We start from the raw sequence: 22022 nt of genomic DNA, 5'->3' as shown, positions 1-22022 counted from the left end.
CTTCAAGCAAGTTAACTCCAACAGTTTAACCCAGAACATTTAGCAAATCCCATCCATGTTTACTTTATGTTACTGCAAAGGGTAGCACTGCATTTACCACAGTGGTTCTGCTGCTAGTTTTCCTTTGAACCCGCACTGGCTGCAAGCCCCAAATTTGAAACTTCTTTTTATCCCTAATTTGCAAAGCTAAATGCCACAGCTATGAGCTTAGCAATCAATTATTTATCTCAATAAATCTGAAATTGCATGTGAGGCAGACATCTAATTTTTCAGTCATAAACTTGTCTGAAAACGAATACATTACATTCCATCCGTCCTCTTTTGAAGGGTTATGACATACTTAAATTTATAAGCAATACATATATTTTGAGACTGTACAGCCTTTTAAATTCTCTGGATCACATCTATGTGATCCATTAAATGACCATATAGTTAACATCATACTAAGTGTATTGCAATTATCTACAGAAACATAAATAAAATAGACCTATTTAGCATATGAAGTTCTAAAGACTGCCTTCTTATGTATAAACAGACTAATCATAAACTAGGGTAATAAAACATTTATTTGCCATTTGAGTATTAGAACACCTTAAAATGTAAAATAAATCCAATCTGTTACAATGAGTTTATATGCATTACCCATATAATTATGATTGATGCAGAAGATACTTCACTAGTGTCATAGAAAGAGAAGAATTTCCTTCAGCAATTCTGAAGTTATAAGAATGATAATATCTATTAGATTTATGATGCATATTTTCAGTGGTGATTACTGTCAACACCTCCCAAACAAAAAAGTTAAATGAAACATCAGCTAATATGCAGAAATAAAAAGCCTTCCTCCACCAATAACCTAAAAGGAGGCAATCTTTTTGAAAGAATTAAATTATTCATAATTTCCCCACTGAATAACATTATTTTCTGAGAAAGAAATTCCATCATAAGTCACTGCTGAATTTTATACAAAAGATTGTCTATAGCCAGACAATCCAGAACGAATGCCTTTAAAATCTCTGCATTTCATAAAAGTTATACTAATTTTTAAATAATAAATTAAAATTATAATAAAATAAATAAATAAAAAAAAACTAAAAAAAAAAAAGCCTTGAGAAATTTAAGCTTTAAGTTGTCAGCTGTGTCAAGTGTTACTCAGGGAATAACTGATGTAACTGTGTACCATTTACTCTTCAAATATAATCCAATCTCCTAAATTAAGCACAAACCCTTACATTTCAGTCTTGGCTATAGAGTCACCACCTTGGCCTCCACAATATTTACAACATTAAAAGGTTAAAAGTGTCAAGAAAGCATATTATCACTCACCTATAGCCTTCTCTAGGCACAGTATGCATCTCAAGTTAATAAAGGCCACATAAATATAGCCTTTGCGTGGAACAGACAGTAAATTATGTATTTAATTACGTATTTCTGCTAAAACCCAGAAACAGTTGGCTCTCTATTTTTGTTAACATTAATCAGAGGAAACTTCAGATTCTGGCATAAATTTGACTATCATATAAAAGTTAATATTTAAAATACATAATGTCTTACCACACAAACACGAGCTGCCATATGTGAGGCACTGCTAGGCATGGTTTCTATTAAGCTGATACACAGTAACTGGCTCCTTTCCAAGCAACATGGAAGTATTTAAAAAACCCTGTTTAATCCAATTCCACAGCTTTGAAACAAAAATAAATTAAAGTGCTGCAAGAACTGCTAAAATAAAAAATTAAAATCATGTAAATAAGTGAAAAAATAAATTGTCGGAGAAAAATGAAAACAGATTATTTCAAGTAGATATCTTAATTGTAATTAGCAACATAGTAGAATCATGTTTATGATACGACTCAAAGCTGCAGCCAATTAGATACCCCAAAAAGCTTGTAACAAAGCTGCAAATGTGTAACTACAGCATAAATAAGTTTTATTGCACACCAAGAAAGCAGCACCCAGATCAATTTCATAGTTTGTTTCTGAAACACTGTAAGGCATGCTCTGTTACTAGTTCATGACTTTTTAGTTTTGAACTGCAGCTTTTCTGTCAGGAGATTTTGGAAAACAATTTCATTAAGTTCAAGCTATTAACTGTAAATCTATGCACATTCTGCATATACGAAGAATAAAAGACAAATTACAGCATTGCCTTAGACTGTCATGTCTGTGTAAAACCAAAATGAAAGCAGCAACAAGAAGGGAGGAAAAAAAAGAAATCTAACAGAATAAAGTTAACAGCTGTTAGAAAGATACAGAATTGTGGTACTGGAACTGAGAAAGACTGGGGGTTTCTAATAAATTTCCAAAGAGAGAGAAAACCACTATTTTTATTTTGGAAGGAACATGAGGTACACAATGGCATTCTGGAAATAGCATGAATTTTTCAGATGCTTTTTTAAAGTTTTCTTAAAAAGGAAACAAATTTTAAGTATTACATAGAAGATCAGAGTTCAAATTCTGATCAAATATGGGTGTACTGAAGACAAACAGCACTAGACACTTCTGAGATTGTGCCATTTATTTAAGGGAACAAATACTTCATTATCAGTAATGCTGTCAGTCCCAGCCAACAAAGTAGCTACTATTTTCCCCAGTTATTCAATAATTAGTAACTTACTAACAGCAATGAGTTGCTAATAAAAGCATGTTTGTTAGATGATTATCATAAAATGGCAGTGAGTGCTTGCTCAGTGCAATAGTACTTACAGCCATACTTTCAAATAACTGTGCTGTATCAAATTTCTGTAAAGAAACTGGTCCATATGCAGTTTTATATACAAGACACTAGTCTACATTTAGAAAAAGAATAGGAAAAAAACCCCACAGAAATAGAGAACTAAATTTAAGAGCTACACATTTAGATATTTCTTTGTAAAGTCTCCCGACAATGATGCAAAGTCTCAGTCAGCGTGGTTATGTTTCCCTTGCTGGCAAGCAAGGACTGTTTATTTAACACACTTTTAAGGTTTTTTTGGGGGAGAGGTTTTTTCTGTCATTTTGTGAGGGCTGTATTAAAGAGATTACAAAAACAAGCATACATATTGTCAGTTTTATGTTATAAACCAAATTCAGGCTCACAGGGGAAAAAAAACCCAAACAAACAAAACCCACAACTTTGTTTAGCTATGTAGGAGAGGGCAAAATCAATGTCTATGGAAAGTAGTCTAAAAAATCTGATGCTGAAAGCATTGAGGATTCTCCTTGTGCTAGGAGACTGACTTACAAAGACCAGCTGCAATTCAGTATGAAACCACTGGAAAAAAAATTCATAATTCCCCATTCTAAAAGCATCAAAGTGCTTGTCTTTACACTTGTTACAGTCCGCCACTCCACCTTCCCCACACTTGCAATTTAAACTAGAGCTTTAGTAATCTTCTACACTAAGCACATTGCAAATATCAAGGATCCTTTCCATGTCTTTTCAGGCATTTTTCTGCCCTTTTCTGCTTCAAGGAATGTATGATTATTACGATTCATCCTCAGGCCCCAATCTCCACTCATTTCCCTGCTTTAGCTCTCCCATGGGATGTGCTCTGGCATCCCCCTGACCTCCCAAATCTATGCTCACACAGTGCTCGCTGAAGTACTCTTAGTTCTAATACCATTTTCTCCTTTACTCTCCTCCTGAGAGAGAAGTTGTCACCATTTGAAAACTGGGATAACTGGCAGAAATCATGTGGAGGTACTGTAATGCTGGGAAGTATTAATGGGTGTTGTCAGCCAGTTCCTTACTTCATCATCAGTGAGTGAAGTTGTCAGTCCTGGCAAGCAGCCAGTGGCAGGCTCCTTTTTAGTGCCTTTTTTCCTTCCCTTCTGGTCTTCATGAAAGTTGCTAAGGTTTCTAGCCACCAACACCCGCAATACATCCTGAAGCTTTGGAGTGCTGGATGTAATCAATCTGAAAAGCATCCACCACTGCATGCAGAAACGGAATCAAGTAGACATTCTGAACTTTTTGTCTGAGGTACCTCAATGTACCAAGGCAATAAATCTAAAAACCCCACCAGTTATATAAACAACATGCAATCTAACCCAAGTGATAAAATAAAGTATAGTTGCTATTATAGAACATAATCACAGTGTGATCGTTAAAGTGCATGTTTTTGGGATGCGTTTCTTGCCTTTGAAGCAGAAAGGGAATCAAAATTAAAAAATGAAGCAGTTGTAATAAGTGCTCATACATTTTATATTCATTCTTATCCTCAAATTGATACATCATAGATTTTAAAACAACAGGATCCTGCACATTCATGTCAACCACCTCAATGTGTGGCTTTTTCATTAAGTTTTGCTGCTTGCTGTAAATTCTTAAGAGGCCTAGCTGGGCAAAGTTAAATACATTTTTCTGTGTCACATTTTCTCTAGAAAGTTATAGAAAACAAACAGCAGATAAAGTAAGCCTATACAGGCAGAAGGTAAACGTCATGGGTAACATAACGTAATGGGAAGAGAGCCCAGATTCATACCAAGAAGGCTGGAAATGTTTGTGAGGAAAAACAGTCAAAGAAAGCATTCGTTATTACGGTTTTCATCCCGCTCACACATTAGCATCACATGCATCACAATTGTGTGCCTATGGCAACAGACTGATGCATCCCTAACTGAAACAATCAAAACCACTGATCACAGTTCCTTTTAAAATAAATATATAAGCTGCTAGATCTTGGAGAGTTTTTTTCCATTTGAATTTTGTACCCATGTCCTCCTAAGATGAAATTCCTATCAGAAGGAATGGAACTAAGCCTTTCTTTAGCCAGAGGAGCCTGTGCACCCTCTGCAAGAGTAAAAAGCACTCAACAGCCACCTAAAGGTAGTGAAATATATAGTGGATACTACCTAAGCAGACCCAGTGTTACTGAGGAAGCATTTATTGCCACCAAAAATCATTATGTAAACTCTGTGTAAACTCAAGAAGATTAACTAAAAGAGAAGCAAATCTAGGTTGAACAAATTGCTTTAAAAACAGAATCCTTCCAACACCCAAGAATAATTGGTTTTGCATTTGGAAAAGGCATTGCTCACTGCTTTCTCCAAATATTTTCACATTTATTTAAATATTTTAAGCAAACACATACAGCCAAAATTATTCAGCCCCCCCAAGTCAAACTGATGTTGTAAACATAGGATCTAAAAACCTGTAAGGCATCTCTTTGCTCATGCTGGAAAGCTGTGTGAGTTTCCATGTGCTAGTGTGTGTGTGTATGCATAGGGAGGAGGGGAAGACCTCCTTAACAAGTTCCTCAAGTGAGAGGGAAGGAAGGAGACTCCAGTAGGCCAGGCCAGCATATTAGATACTTGCTGCACCTGCTGCTCTAGGTCGCCACACTTCCATCTCTCTGCATTGTAGAGCAAGGCTGACAATCTTTTCCCTCCCAATCTTCCCATGAAATTGTCCTAACATTTGTTTTCTGCTCCTGGCACTTGTGCTGCCTCCTTAGCTTTAAAGTAGCACTAAGCAAGAGCTTAAACAAATGATCCCAAGAACAGTAACTTAAATTGATGGAATTCACGTAATCCCTTAGAGTAGTGAAGATCCTAGATTCAACATTTCAGCAAAACCAGAGCGATATTGAACAGGAATGTTGGACTCCATACAGTCAATAGCACAAGAAGCATCCATCAGGCACGCTGACCTCTCTCCCTAGGCCAAGCTAAACAATTTGCCATTCCAAATTGGCTCTTCTCTACATTATCTCAAAAATAACTGTGTTTTAAGTCTTTTCAGTGTGACTAGTTTTCACAAGCAAAATACTAAGGTGTTGGATGCTTATCAGTTCTGCAGATAGTATAAGAAGCAAGGAATTAAATGTAATGATTCCAAACTAATAGAAGAGATAAGACTATATGCAGGGTTTTTAACTGATTGTTCTGGATCGAGAACCAGTCAATTTACCCACTAAGCTGCACAGTCCTTTAAAGTACATTTCTGAGCCTCAGGCACCATCCATATTGCTACGGGAGGAAAAAATGTACAACACAAAGGAACTGCAACAAATACACAGGAAAGAGAAGAATGGTGACAAATATGCTAGAATATTAAAAGAAAATATGAAGAAGAAGATAGGTAACAACAGTGACTTAATCAGAAAATTTTGAGCAGTTACTCCAAGTGGTGTCCACAGAGAGCTGCTATTCACTTCGTGCTGGCTCTCCTTGTTTCCAGCTGCTAAGTTCACATTGAAAGAAGCTAAAAATATGTTAAATACTTTCCAAATATTAGTTTCCCATGTAAGCAATTGGTATAAGTTGCCACAGAGATGTTGCTCTTTTGCCAGTGAGAAGGGAAATAGTATACAGCGCTGACAATAGAAGTAGTATTCTAAGAAATCTATTCTCTTGGACAAGATACAGTCCAAATGTGAAAGTTTGAAAAGGCATTATTTTTGCTACAGGAACTCCTGACTATTCCCCTCTTCCAGCAAGCCAATATATGAAAATGACACTTAAATATGAGGGGTTTATCACCAGTGAGAAAAGGTATACTCTGCACTACTCAGAGGTAAAGTATGTGCAACATTTCTAGCAATCAAGCTTCGGTATTTCAATGAGCATAAAAAGAGAAGAGTAGCAAATGCCTACAATTTAAGTACACTGTTTCCTGACAAAATTTTACAACGCTGAAGTGACATGTGACAATACAAATGTACCCACTTAGCATTCAGGACTCTCCTTAACAGTAAATTCAGCTCTATCAAAAAGTAACTGGGAGGGAGACAGAAGGATGGGACACAGCACATACCAAATACATCCAGTTCTTCCTGTTAAATATGAAGTATAACAGGCTTTTTTATGACATGCGTTCCTCCAAAAATAGCAGTGATTACACTGCTCAACTCCCACATGCCCCCCAGTTTGACATTTTTGTGACTTAGAACATCATACATTCTCAGTCCTGAGGAACGATCCAAAGTTTGTGGAGTCAAGAGGACTCTTGCAATTGCCCAGAACCCAAACTACAGAATATGAATATCTATGGAGGCAGGCAACTCCAATGTCTTATAACATTAAATCTTCTTTTAAAGCCAAACATGACAGATTTTTTTTTTAGGAACTTGGAAATCCACAGCTTTCCACAGTTTTAGAAATACGCTGCAAGTCACAGCAGTGATAATCTGCCAATTACAAGGCACGTGTGAGCAAGACTTTTTTTGTCTTCCAGACAAACAAGAAGATTATACAGCCTATTCTTTTAGTGGGGATGAGGCAGGGGAAGTGTTAAGATTGCAGCTGCTGCAGAAGTGGAAGCTGCAACTCCCTTGGAGATTGTACTGACTGTGTAGCCTATCATGCCATTATAGGACGCTACTGTACTACAGTTACTGCTCCATTTTGGCTTTTTTTCCTGAATGAGACAAACCTAAAGCTCTGGCTTGCTGCAGTTAACAAAAAGTCTTGCAACACATCTTGCAAAATTCCACCCAATTTCCAATTCAGCTCAACATCCTGCTTATCAGAACGTTCTATATAACTACTTAGAAGGTATTCTTGAATACCGCTTTTCTTCACATCTTCTGTGATATTTAGTTTTGAGATTTATCATATCCTTATTGCCCAATCATGATTTATTTTATATGTAAAAGATGACACATAGTGAAGGTAAGCTGGAATCACACTATTTCAATTAGCTACATCTGTAAGGAAAGCTTTGCGATATGATGGGGGTGTTGTTACTAGAAAAATCTAACAACTCATAAAAATTATCTAAATTTCACTAAACCCAGGAAAGGACATATCAATACTTTAGGGTAAGAGATACTGTACTATAAAAGCTTGGTTTTCTTTATTATGCTGAAGAATCATGCCTGGCCAATGTATTTATTTTGTAATATTTAACTATAATAGAAAAATAGATGAAGTTCAAATGAAAACACCATTTAGACTATGTCAACAGAGCATAAAGCCAAATGAAGTGATTCCATATTTACTATAGAAACATTTGCTAATAGTAAAGTTACTAATGGTTATCCATCAAGATCACAACATGAAATAGTTCTGCATCTTAAGAACTAGGTTAAAGCAGCAGACACATAAGAGTGTTATGTTAACAGACACATAAAGTTCAATGTAATTTTTTGATTCTGCAGAACAACATCACACAGTGCACTTTATAGTTATTTTATCATTAGCATAAATAATTAATAAAAAAACAAACAACAAAACCAAACAAAAACAGCAGAGGAAGTCTCCAGCTCACTTTTTATTTCTGAAATTGCAAGACACCAGAGGGCTTTCCACTAAGACAGCCAACTCTCACTTCACACTTGCTAGCAACAGGAGTTCAAACTAACGTATCTGGTATACTGAAACAACTGCTCTGTTATAAAGGGAAGGATTCAGAAAACTAGAACAAATGACACTACCCTAAAAACTATAAGCCTTTTAGACTCAGTTCATAGACTCATTATTCTACAGTAGACTGAAGTTTTATATTCATCTCAGAAAATCAATCCACTAATAGGCATCAGTCATCAACACTGAAGTAAAATTTGCCATTTGAAACAGCTTTGATGTGATTGAAGACTCACACACAGTCATAAGTATGACAGAACAGCTTAGCTATTAAAATGTTTTATCTAGAAAAGAACTGTTCATCCTAATTGACTGAAATACTCTTTGAACACTATTACTGCAAGGCTACTTCACTACGCAGCACTTTAGTACGTAGCCACTTGACTTATATCTTGAGATCCGGCACAACCACATCAAATCTTGTTAAAATATCTTCTCACACATACTTTTGCCAAGAGACCAAAACAGTAAAGCTGACTGTCATTTTTACTACCAGTTGCTTAGTTAATTCGATACTGAAACTTACTGGGATTAATTATAAGAGCTGCATGCAATCAGCCATTTCTATCAGTCTTTCTTTTTACTGCACTAATAGAATGAATCCTAGTAACCACATCAGTTGAAATAGGTTGGCAGGTCTGGACAGAAGCTACTCTTCTGCACAGAGCCCAGCCTCTCACCGTGAGATATGCAGTGGCAGGGGCTCCTTTAAGCAGCACTGCGCAGCCCTGGCCCAGCTCCAACACTGACCATATGTCAAGCTGACAGATAAGAAGCACGAGACAGCCATCTAAAAACAACTGTGTACTGCCCCGGCCACCAGGCAGCGAGGGTTTATGGGTCTACCTCATTACTCATTTCAAAGCAAATTTTAAACACTTCAAAAGTAAACATACCTGACCAAAAAAAAAAAAACAAAACCAAAACCAAACCACAAACCGAAACCAAAAGAAGTGCGAAGTCATTATTAGAAAGGCTGTGCCATGATAAACTTCACTTTAGGAAGTTTCCACTGAATATCATAGTTGGTCACCAGAAGCACAGTCAGAAGATTAATAAAAGTTTGTGCCTGTAACAAGTTCCCTTCTCCATTATATTCACAGTGTGTTAACAATTCACGATAATACGGAATCAAATATAGCAGCAACTGTCACTGAGATTAGACTTTACAGAATCAGACAAAAGGCTATTGATTTAATACCTTAAATGGAGGGTGATTTGATTTTTACCTGTATCTATTAATGCATTATAGGATTCATCATTTTTTACCATCATTTCTGTTACCAGGAAGTATGTCACATCAATTCCCTGTATGTAGGCAAACGTTATCTATCACAATATCATATCTATCATTTTCCAAAATTATTAAGTAATCAGCATGAAAGAATAGCTAAAAATTATGCCAGCAAATTATGCAATTTCTATAATTCCATATAATCCATTTCAATATTCCAAATTAATTAAATCCACATGAACTTACCTACAGTTCGGAGGAGGGTCTAATGTAATTTCTGCAAGTTCTTTCTGAATCCTGAAAAGAAAAACATAAAAATCAGGATTTATTTTATATTTTCCATAAAGCTGTAATTCTTTCAACTTTATGAACATTTCTATAGTAATCAATAATAACAAAATATAATTTTTGCAATTTCTGATGGAAAGCTGATGCTGTTAAGTTTTCATGAAACTGCTCAAGTAAATGTGGAAGTAAAAATCAAATATTTTCTGAAAAATGATCCTCCAATCTGGGACAAGTTATGCCATGCCTAGCTACCTACAAAATCCCACTTTTTCTATAGGTCAAGGTTCTCAGCTCCTTCGCTCACCCAACAACTAATGTCTCATTACTCTTCTTCTGTATTTCCCCTCTGCCTACACGTCTCATAGCTCTTACTCTCCACAATATTTAGTTTCTTAATGCATCTCATATTGGCAGGGCAAAAAAAAGCCCAACTTGGCCGGACTGTTATCTCTTGCCCTCCCCAAAAGAGCCCATCTGGGCCTCCTTCATAACCTCTTTCTAGGTATCAAGGGGCTGCTATCAGGTCTCCCCAAAGCCAATCCTCAAATGGAAATGTTCCAGCTCCATGGCCAGATTGCAGACATGCTGCTGCACTTGCTCCAATGTGTGCCTTCTTTGAACTGGGGTGCCCAAAACCAAGTAGAGGTTATTCCAGATGCAGCCTAATGAGAGCTGAGTAAAGGGAGATAAATCACTTCCTCTCTCCACTGACAATGCTCTTGTTAAGACATCCCAGGAGGCAGTTAGCCTTTGTTGCTGCCTCATGGTGAGCTTGCCAGGGTCCCCACGTTCTTCTCAACAGAGCGGCTCCCCAGTCTGTATCGTTACCAGGGGTTAGTCCTTCCTAAATCCCACGTGTGTGATATTACATTTGTCCTCGTTGATTTTCATGAGTTGCTTATCAACTGTTTCTTGGTACCTGCTGAGGTCTTTCTGAGCAGTAGCCCTGCTTGTACCAACTGCTCCCCCCAGCTTGCTATCATCTGTAAAATACGCTCTGCCATATCCTCCAGGTCACTGATGAAGACATGAAGCTGAGCAGGTCCGGTAGAGATCCTGGAGGTACTGCACTCATTAGAGGTATCCCGCTGGAGCTCTTCCTCCAGGCAGAGCAACTCCTTTCTTAAGGATTTCTGAACATTCCTAAGCTGATGCTGACATGCTAAGTCCTTGAAATCCTGATCGCTGACACATCTAGCAATATGGGTTCTTTTCCCTTATAACAGCATCTGTGTAAGAGCCAGTATCTCGCCCTCTGACAAAATTTAAACATGCAGAGTAGGAGTCTACAGAGTTCCCAAAGGAACTTGTAGCTTACAGTTCCCAAGGACTTGCCAGAGTATGATGCCATAAGAAGGATGTGATGGCCACCTTCCCTATACACTACGCTCAAGGCTTTTTTATAGGTTACTTCAGTGCAAAACCACAAACATTTAGAAGGAGGATGAAAAGCAATTCAATGCACCCTCAGTATTTTCTTCTTGCCTTCTTCACAGGATTTCACATACAGGAGTACATTGCTATTCGTGTTATTCCCTACAAGAAACAAAATCTGCACAATAACACTACTCAAATTCCCAAGATATGTGCTCAAACCAGATTACAGAAAGTTCAGACCTGTTAAAAGTGACTGCCACCCATTTTGCTAATAAATACAGGTAAAGAAAATGGTTTATCAAAATAAACATCCAGGTATATTGGCATATAACATAAAAACGAGCAGTTTAATCCTCTATAGAGTGTTGAAATCCAAACACAATCTTACATGCTGAGGGGTCTCACAGCCACTATCAAAATTCCCCCTGTGCCACTCCGAGTTGATTTTATGGCTATAATGAATAAATGAACCAAAGGCAGTAGAAGAACTGGCCTGAACCAGAAACTCCAATCCTGCATCATTCACATTTTGAAATAATTAAGATGTAGGTGGGCAAGATTTGTAGCTAGAGGCAATAATAATTTAACAGCCCAGATGATATCATTGAAAAGATGAAAACATTCTGTCAGATGATTAGCTTTTCTTCTAACCTCTATGTACCCTAACCCTATATACACACACAGTTACCCCTGTAAATGGGGAGAAATTCAATGTTTATTTGTTTTTTCTACCAATTGAAATATTTACACCTACAGTGTAAATATAATTTCCCCAATAAATATAATTCCTTTTTTGCAAAAATACAAGCACAGGCTGCTCAATCAATATTTGCTGAAAATAACAGTGAAAATCCACCACCTTTTTTAAAAGGGGAAATCTGATTAGTGACTTTTAAGCACATCAACATGTTGCTTTTAAAAAGTTACTCCATTTAAATAACCCTAACAGTTCACACCTTTCAGAAAAGAGATTTTACAAGTGTGGGAGATGCATAAAATATTTATTCTCTATATGACAAATTTCTACTGTGATTTTGAAATTTACTATCACAAATTCAAATCATGGAAAGCCTAGGTAGCACGGAATCTTCAATTTCTGTGGTTTATGGGTTGGTTTTTCTCTTTCTGCCTTCTGGGAAGGTACAGAATTATGGCATAGAAGTCCTATGGAGTCAGGGATTATTCCTTTGCTTTACAAAGAGAACAGCAGTAAGAACAGTTAATATTTCACTGCATTACAGTGAGTCTGAGACACATCAAGAATGGATTGACAAGTGCAACTTGAGTCCTAGATCAAAAATCTTACATTCTTCCTCCTAAATCCTAACCCACATTCCTTCTGTTTTGGAAAAAAAAAAAAAAAAAAAGGGTACAGAGACTTTCCCTTTCTTCCTCTGTTCAGTTCAATCCAAAATTTCTAACTTCTAGTGCTAAGAGCACTAAAATGGCCCCTTATCAAGCTTTTCCTGTGATTGAGCAAACAAGAACCACAGAATCATAGAACGGTTTGAGCTGGAAGGGACCTTAAAGACCATCTAAATAAATCAAAACCTTTCTGCTTCAAGCCATAAAAATCGATAAGATGATACTTTCTATTTATGTTCAAAAGTCCTAATTGCTTTTGCAATCATCTAAGATAAACAGATGTTTCATTCATGATTATTTTTGTACAAACAAGGTATTAACACGATCCTGTCCATCAATTGCTCCTTAGCAAGTTGTCCCTGTTACTCTGCGGCATCCTGAACTAAAATTAATACATATACCTTACACCTTTTTTGTTGCAACCTTAATTTACCTTGCATTCATGCTGAGAGCACATTCATAAACAGTTTCTGCAGAGCAGCTGACATGCAATAGCTTGTTCACATGTCACAGCATTCAAAGTTACAATTAAATCATCAGGCAGCATCCCAGAGAGTCTTGCACTGATAAGAGACCTCCAGTGTGCAAGCTGGCCTTTATCTGCACGAGTTACTCCACTGCTCTGGCACTTGTTTCATTGAGTTGCCCTCCAAATCTGGCACAAGAGAGGATGTGCCTCATTTCTTTTGCTGACCACAGAGGATTCACCGCAAGAATATGTGGCCTCTGGCAACAAAATGTTTTTTTGCAGGGTCCTTTTTGGCATCATTTTCTTTGGATTTTCTGCCTCACTACTGCTATGTTTAGCTATATGAGAGAGGAAAAAGGGCTCTAAACTAAAATCATTATACATATCCAGTTTACATTTAAACAGATGACATACTGGTTTACTATATATTGGAGAGAGGGGGAGAAGCCCTTGCTAGTAATCAAAGCCCTGGGCTGCACACATAGGACATTTAATTTGCAATGTCAGATCTCATACTCTTTGCTTTGTCTTAAAGAAGCCATTTGACCCCTATCTCTCTTACAGATATAAAAACATTTCCCCCCTCCATTTTACTACCAGAAAAGAACAAACATAGTTGCCTTCCAGTAATAGTGCAAAGGTTAATCTACCCCTAAATTCAGAAGCATCAAAATACATTGTGGATTTCAAACATTATTAATTCTCACAGACACATATTTACTACTGTTCCAAGCCTAGGGGAATGTGTGCTGTTTCATGAAGAAAACAGTAAAGTTCTCTTAAGGTAAGAAAAAACTGAACATGGCAGAGGATTTCCCCACATGGTTAATAGGAAAAGAAGCAAAATAAAGGACTACATGACAATAAGCTCTTTTTACCATGTCTATTTTTCCAAAATACACATCTCTATGCATTAAAGCCTCATGAACCAATACTCCATGCCAAAGAATATGCTATTGAGAAAATACTAAGAAATTAAATTATTGGTATGTGTTGCAGTATTATATAAACTGTGACTGAGCAGAAAATTTGGCTAAAGATGGTTATTTCTTTTCCTCCAGCATGAATCTATTCTCACCTCCATAGTAGATGCACAATAAATGACAAGGATATTTCTTTTAAGAAAAAGCACTCCATATTTTGCTGTCATGTTCAACATGCTAAATATCATTCCCAGATTCCTTGAAAATAGTGCTGTGATAAACTTCTCTGAGGAAAAAAAAAAAGGGGGGGAGGGGAAGCACTTATTTTTATTTTGTTGCATTTTGGACAAATTTAACCCATTGCCTATTTGCTACTCCTTCAGGTTGTAACTCCTTTCAATGAAGGAAAGATTACAACCAAAGTTTCAAAATTCACAATTCACTGTAGGCACAGATGGTTATAAAAAAGTTCACCGACTGGACACAAAAGGATACAGATTTTCAACTATCAGCTTCAGAAGCCAAGGAAAACAATACATTTATTTGTTGAGCTACTATGTCAGCCAAGAATGGTTACACTTCTCTCAATCCAAAGGTCATGCTAAGATTTGCTACTTAAGAGGTAACAAGATGCCTGCTGTTTTCAAGGACGGCAATTCAATTCCATGTCTGAACTGTAATTGTGATATGCAGCAAGATTCTCAATCTTGACATGTTTGGTAAGAAAGGTTGCTATTGAAGGTGATGCCCTCTGGGTGAGGAAAATTGAAGGACCGGTACAGTGTATGACATATGCTGTAAGCTATTACACCTGTATAGCAGCTAGTCCTAAATGTATTAACAGAGACTGATGGTGTGTGATGGCATTCTGCCTTCTTGATACCATCTGTTAGCAATGCTTGATACCTGTTAACAATGCTAACAGAAGAGACTCTGTATCTTCAAAACAAAAATGTTAGTCAGATATTGATTCAAATCATTTCAGGTAGCCTCCATAATCAGCTCATTTTAGAAAGCAATAAGCTGTGGGAGTAGTATATTCATACATAAGACATGATAGCAGTTTACTTATACACAAAAAGCAGAAGCCAGCATGCTGCTAAATCTTGTTTTATATAAAACCTAACGCTACTGAAAATTATTTAAATCTGAGTGCATAAATGTACAAACAAAACACAGAGCAGAGGTATTCCAAATACAGATGCACGAATCTTCCTTCTAATCCAAGATATACAGGAGGTATCATAATGTAATACAAAAATACTGTGACTACAGTTCCATATGCATGAAAAAGCTTTCCAAGTGAGAAAACATAACTTCAAAACTCAGGTTAGTCTGCAGCCTGTGACTGCGGCTCCAGTGCTATGATAACTTGCTAGTGTTCTGTGCTCTAAACAGGAATTAAGGAATCTTGACCAAAGCCATAACTGCAGTACACTCTGGTGTTGGTGTTTTGACTGATTTTAGCAGAGCTGACTCCTTTAACTATAATGGAATTACTAAAGGGAATTGCAGAGTGAAACTCCTAAGTAAAGATTGAGACCTTACAGTAATGCCATACAAACCCACTGAATTCGAAAGTTAGAAAAGGTTGCTAAGCATATATTCAGTCTTTTTTCATCAGGGCAGCTGAATTACTTCAATTTATTAATATTTTTTAAAGATAACTTTTTTAATCTGGTCAAGAACAACATTCCCATTGAAGGGGTATAGCCTTATTCCTGCACTATTTTTCACTTCTAATGAACAAAATAATAGCATTATTATGAAGATATTTTATATGTAGTTTCTGCAATACTTCTCACAAATTAAGCACTCTGTGCCATTTTTCCTTCCTTTATGTTATTCCTCTCCTTTTTATCTTCTACTTTAATTTCTGATTTTCCTTTCTTGAGACATTGCTGGTTTTAATTAAAAAGCAAAGAAACAAAGCCTCCACTATGAAAACCTGGCCAGGTTAAGAATGTTTATAGAAACATAATCCCAATTCTAACAAAGTCACAAAGTACCGAATGCTAAAAAAAAGAAACACAAAACCAAACAGCCCACCCCCAAAACCAAAACACCCCCCCCAAAACAACCTATGATACTATAAAAACCCCCTGTTACTACAAAAACTATGTTGCTGTGATCTTTTCAGAGAGATATTTTTTCCCAAAAAATAGTATTTATTGTGCACATATCTACAGAACTCTTGTAAATCATCTCAGATTTTAAAATGCATAATAAAAGGCTTTCCTTCAATATTAATACACATGTGAAACCGGCTTTAGAGTCTAACTGGCAGACGTACTGATGTCAGCAACTGGCATAATTAGTTTCAGCAGAACCATAAGCAGATATGATTAAACTTTAAAAGGTTTAAGTAATTTTATCGCTGTGAAATGCATGTTGAAAAAAGCTCTTAGCTTTGAAGATACAAAGCTAAGATTAATAGACCAATTTCTGACATATCATTATTAATTTTTTAATAGGATAGTGTCCACAGGCCCTTGTCAGAATTGTGGCATCATTACATTAGGCATTGTACAAAATTCAGAACACAGACTCTTTTCTAAAGATGTTAAAAACTGATTCTTATGACCTCTAAAGTCATGACTAGTCCAATATTCCTAATATTTAAAAAGCAACAATAGCAGGACACAGACTGAAAGGGAAGGTGGACAGAAACTCTAACGGCTGTGAGGATTAACTACATCAGGGTTTGAAGTGAAAGTTGTTATGGTTTGGTTTTTTTCCTTTAGTCATGAAAGAAAATATGGGCAAGCTTTGCTGGCCATCCTGTAAGTGCTATGACTAGGTAATTTCCTAATAGTGTCATAGTAGGAATGGGTCTTCAGAGGGCATTTCACTGGGGAGGAAAAAAAGAAGAAAGGCTAGCTCTAAGGAAGGTATCTGTGGCAGAAGAAAAGCATGGATCACTGGAAAGACAGAAGAGATTTCAGAAAAGTAGGTAAATGGTAAAGGGCAGATTAAAGACTTGAAGACAAAGACTTGAATCCTGAAGAGATGTACACACAGGTTCATATACTGATATTAATGGACTCCTACTACATGCATATGTTATAAATTATGGCAATATGGCCTCAATGTTTCTTTTTTACTACAGCACCACAGCAGCACAACACCAACAGTTTCGCTTGTAGTTTACACAACCTTGAATTAGCGAAGAAACAGGATCTGGGAATTCTGCATCAGGATCATCTGCAGAATTGGTCTCTTGTTGGATTATTTTAGAAGTGTCTTTTAACTTCAATCACTATAATCCCATTTGAATCCTGTTGCTTAGACTAACACCCCTACACGTACTAATGGAGCAACACTAAGCTGTAAATTCCTTCTGTCTGGTCCAAGCAAGATAGCCATTATCTGCAGACTGACATGATAGCATAGAGTAATTTAAATAGCTATTCTACTAACCCACCTTTCCTCTCAAGCAGAAAAGAGAAGGAAAAGAAATGGGTATTAAAACAGACCACAGTTTAAAGTAATGAAACCAACATGCATTTGTTGTTCACTCAAATATTTCTGACCTGACCATCTGGGAAGAGGAAACACAGTACTTTACAGCAATAGGTATTACGGTAGTCCTAACATGCTGAGTTGTTGAACTGTCTGAAATGTTTATGGTTAATTAACTGTAAGTTACACTGACAAGTTTCAACATCAGTCATACATACACATATAGAGATATATTTTATAAGGCTACAAAACTGTCTGAGCTTTACTAGCAATAAAAAAATGTCAGCTTTTATCATGCAAGCTACTATTAAAACCATGTGAAAGAGTCAATCTGTCAAAGAAGGGAAAAAAGCATACAGGTCTCATTATTGTGACCAGTCTTATTAGGCTTTTACACTGACACAGTAGTGTTATAATGAAACAATAAGAAAATTAATATACTGAATCAATACATACATCTGATAGCTGAAGAAAGAGAAGGGAAAATAAAGACACAAAAAGAACACTGTACCTTTTAGCACTAGTTGACAGTTTAGCAGCTGTTTTGCTTGATATTTTCCCCTCTTTTTTCTTGGGTTGAACTTGCTCTCTTTCTTGTTCCTGCTGAACGCCTTCACGCTGATCTCCATCAGAGCTGCCTCCACTAGTGCTTGGACTATCATCAACTCTCTGCCCCTCCGTAGACATAGCAGATGCTGCACTGTACAAAAAACAAACCACAAAAGTTAGATTTTTCAGAAGGAACTGTCCAATATCATTTCTTTACATGCCTTAGAGAAATAACACAAGATTTATGTTTTTGTCTTAATACATAATGCTTGTGTTACAACACTTCAGTAATTTTAATACTGAATAGTTTTGCCATAAGCATCTTAACAATAATTCAGGAGTTGGTCATTTTAAACTCCATACCAAATTAATATTAAACGCTTATATATATATTAAAATCATGAGTTCTTGTAGTTAAGTAGGAAACACAATTCTGCAAGTATAATACCATTCAACATGAATGCTATTTTTCAACTGCTCAGCAATGTCATGAGTTAGCTACCTCATACACTGTGCCGCTGGTTCAAATCTAGCATAGTTTGTTAAAAATTGAGAGCTATTACTGTCTTAAGACTCTCCCGTATGAAATAAATCTGTGGACTCATTCCAAGTCTATAATGTGGGTCTCCACATTACAAAATCCACATCTTGGCATGCTCGATGGAAACATTCACAGAACCAAAAGGCACTAACACAGGACTGTACTTACTAAAACTGTACGCTTCTAGAGCAGTAAGCATGCTAGAGAGGATGTAACAAAGTTTTTCCTAACAAATTCTGTTCAGGTAACACGAGGCAACAAAGTTGTGAGAGAACATCAGTGACAAGGTATCTTAGTATATTTCAGAAGTCAGGTTAATGTTTTATTTGCACTCTTCTGATAGTTGTTTGCTACTTTCATTTCTTCCTTCATTTGAAATAGTATAACAATACGCTGACAGATGAGGAATTACAAGCCCACTGTTACAGCTGTCATGACTTCTCAAACTGATCTAACGAAGGGCAGATGCCCACAAAACACTCTTACTGAATTAGCATATGTGGTGGCAATGACTGTTAGAAAACTACAAAAACAAAAAACTCAACAAATAAAAAAGAAATCCAAACCAAACCAGGTGGTCTTTAACTCCAAACCTATAGTTTATATATGTATTTTATATATCCTCCCTAGGGATTTTAGTAAAAGAACCACCTTCAAAGCAGAGAGGCCCAAACGTTACTTGTTTACACCCACACAATCCCCACATATCTGAGTGGTTTTCTGCTCGAATCTGTCTGAATCAAGAATTTGCTGTTTCATACACAAAGAGTTTTAAATTGCTGTGAACTTCAACTTGCTTTTCCCACCTATGCACACACACCATCACAATTAACAACAAAACTATTCTCCCTGACTATTACACGTTTTAATACTCTCTCAAGGGAGAATAATGAGATTGCAGGTTCAGATTCAATCATGCTCATTCAGTGGATTAAACAAAGTTCATCTCCCTGCACATACTTATGGGAAGAGACAGCAAAGGAAAAGTAAAGTAATATCAATTCCAGCAGGGTTATGTTGAAAAGGACACTTTTTAAAAAGGTTGTAAGTGTTCTAGTTAAAGCTGCATGTAAAAAAATAAATTAAGTCCTATTCTGCAAAAGCTTTTCCAGGATCTAATTCTATCAAACGGTACACACCATGGAGTGGAAGTAGATTTTTTCAGGCATTATTGACACAATCCAACTAAATTCAGGAGGAATTAGATCTTTTTTGTGTAATTTATGAGGCTGAACTGAAAAGGAGATCTGGATGTATGGCATCCCTTCAAAATGTTCAAATGCTAAGAGAAACAGCAAATAATATCAAATGGTGGTTTCCCTTAATCAGCTTAAGCTACATTTTGGATTTTATTATAAAAACTAGTATTTTATAAATCTATTTTCATATATAAATTAATATATATACCTATAAACACAACACACAGTCTGCTCATTGAAGTAACTGAAATAATGCATAGTTTGCATCCTAATATTAAAGTAAAAAACTGTTCATTCTTAAAGAATTATTTTTCCTATGGTACATCTACAACATTATTATAATTCTTATCTTTACAAAGGTTAATGTTCAGATATTAACAACCTGGTTATCAGATTTTAAGATAACAGCGACAGAAGATTTAGAGGTAATAAACACAAAAGTATCCTATTCTGACAAGTCAAAATATGCATTTAATAACTATAATGCAATTTTGATAGCAAGCACCCATTTTCCTTGCTTCTACATACAGCTAAAATACAATCTCATCTTTTTTTAATAACATTTTTGATGGCCTTTATTTACTCTAGATTTCAGTTCTGATCTTTGCCCAATACATCTATTTCTAAAGAGAAAAATTCTCTTCACAATTGTACATAGGCTTTAACACTGCAGGCCAGAAAGTTAAAAACATATTTAATAAAGGACATGCACAGGACATCGACCATGAATAATCTTGGTTATAAATATTACTAATATCCAAAAAAACCTGTGTTCACTTCATAAATTCCGATTACTATCCATCAGACAAACACTGTAACAGTAGCCCAGACCATATAATTACCGGAACATGTAATGCTAGCATTTACGACAAGAAAATGCTTAAATCTGTCATTTGATGTCTAGATAGTTTCTTGGTTTTCTCTCCCTTCTCTCCCTGTTCCCCTTTCTGACATCCACACAGTTCTTGCCATGCCCTCTCCTCACAGTATCTGTGATTTTAGGAATTTTGCATAGTTCAGGGGATGCTCAATGCCATGGTAAAAGCGTGTTGTAAAGGGCCTGGAGTTAGACACTTCAAACTTAAAGGACAAACACACAAATAAAAGGATGGGGATGGAGGGGGGTGGAGGAGGAATCACCCAAGGGGATAACGCTGTGAGGAAAACATTTCACTGCCAGGAACGCAGAGAAATACAAGATACTTCTTGAATCTGGCCAGTCATGAGTGTGTTTGCAACTGTCACACGGAGTGAAAGGAAAGACACACGATGTTCATGTCCCCAGCTGCCAGGCTATTCCACATTCAGATGGGGGTTGCTAACCTCCCTGCTGTTGCAGCAAAAAAAAATGAGCAGAGGGGACAGAAGAGGAAGGAGTGAAAGGGGACTTAAAAATCCCTCCTTTAATGTGAGATGATTCAGCAGAGACACAGATTACAAGTGTAACTACAACTATCAGTTCTAAGAGAAGAGTGTCCAAAAAGATCCTGCTTTGGCCCTACATATCTACTGGCACATTCCCCTCCCTCCTCAAGAGGAAAACCAAAATAAACCAAAACAAACTGTAACAAGAAACCCCAACCGCAACTACTCCCCCTCCTCAAAGAAAAAAGCAGCAGTCAGGGACAGAGAGATCCTGGCAATGTGCAGATGGGTCCCAAGGGTGGCAGAGCTAGTGATGATGTCTTTCTAAAGCAGACTGAATTTCCTATAAGCCAAGATAAATTGCATGTTTCTGCAGGGTCCACGAAGAGCAGCAACAGCAGCAGCCGCCTTACTTCATCTTCATTAGAAACCGTAAAGGGTAAAAGGACCAGAACATCACGGGAGGGGACGCAGGAGGAGCCCGGTTTCTGAGAAGGGAACCCAGAGCGACGGGACGGCATCCCCGGGCTCCCACGGCCCCACCATGTCCCTCCCACCAGTCGGGGAGACCCACCATGTGGTATCGTGGGGTGCGAGGGCATGGGCACCCCAAATGCAGTGCTTGCGGCGGCCGGGCCGGGGTAAGGAGTAGGAGCCAGCCGTGGAGAAGAGAAGGAGACTGCGATAGGAAGACGTCGGGGGCACAAGAGGGAAGGGAAAAGGTTGGGCTGCGGGGTTCCCGGGGCGCTCGGGGGTGAGGAGAGGGGTAGTGTCCCTCCCTAGGGGCTGTAGCCCGGGTCGCTCTCCGCGGCGGCTGGGGGTTGGGGAATGTGGTGTACGCCGGGATGCTCGGTCATGGGGGGCGCGGGGGTGTAGGGAGTACCCAGCGTCAGAGCGACCCCCGGGCGCAGCGAGTGCCCGCGGAGAGGGGCCGGGGGGGAGCGGCGGCGGCCGCTGGTCC

At 37.5% G+C, this 22022-nt stretch overlaps 1 protein-coding gene across 2 annotated transcripts in view; it reads right to left on the bottom strand.

Moving 5' to 3' along the window:
• Nucleotides 1–18094, bottom strand: part of LOC308218173 (ubiquitin-conjugating enzyme E2 E2) — a gene marked incomplete at both ends in the record, with an annotated part of 320704 nt that extends 302610 nt beyond the window's left edge. For both annotated transcript variants that reach the window (XM_080611910.1, XM_080611911.1), the window contains 2 exons: nucleotides 9770–9820; nucleotides 17919–18094. In XM_080611910.1, the coding sequence (XP_080468036.1) occupies nucleotides 9770–9820; nucleotides 17919–18094 (227 nt within the window). The remainder of the gene's footprint in view (nucleotides 1–9769; nucleotides 9821–17918) is intronic.
• Between the last annotated feature and the right edge of the window lie 3928 nt (nucleotides 18095–22022).

Source organism: Psittacula echo (assembly GCF_963264785.1).
Source record: "Psittacula echo genome assembly, chromosome: 2".
NCBI lineage: Eukaryota > Metazoa > Chordata > Aves > Psittaciformes > Psittacidae > Psittacula > Psittacula echo.
Note: the sequence above shows the minus strand (reverse complement) of the source record. Positions and strands in the feature narration are given on the sequence as shown.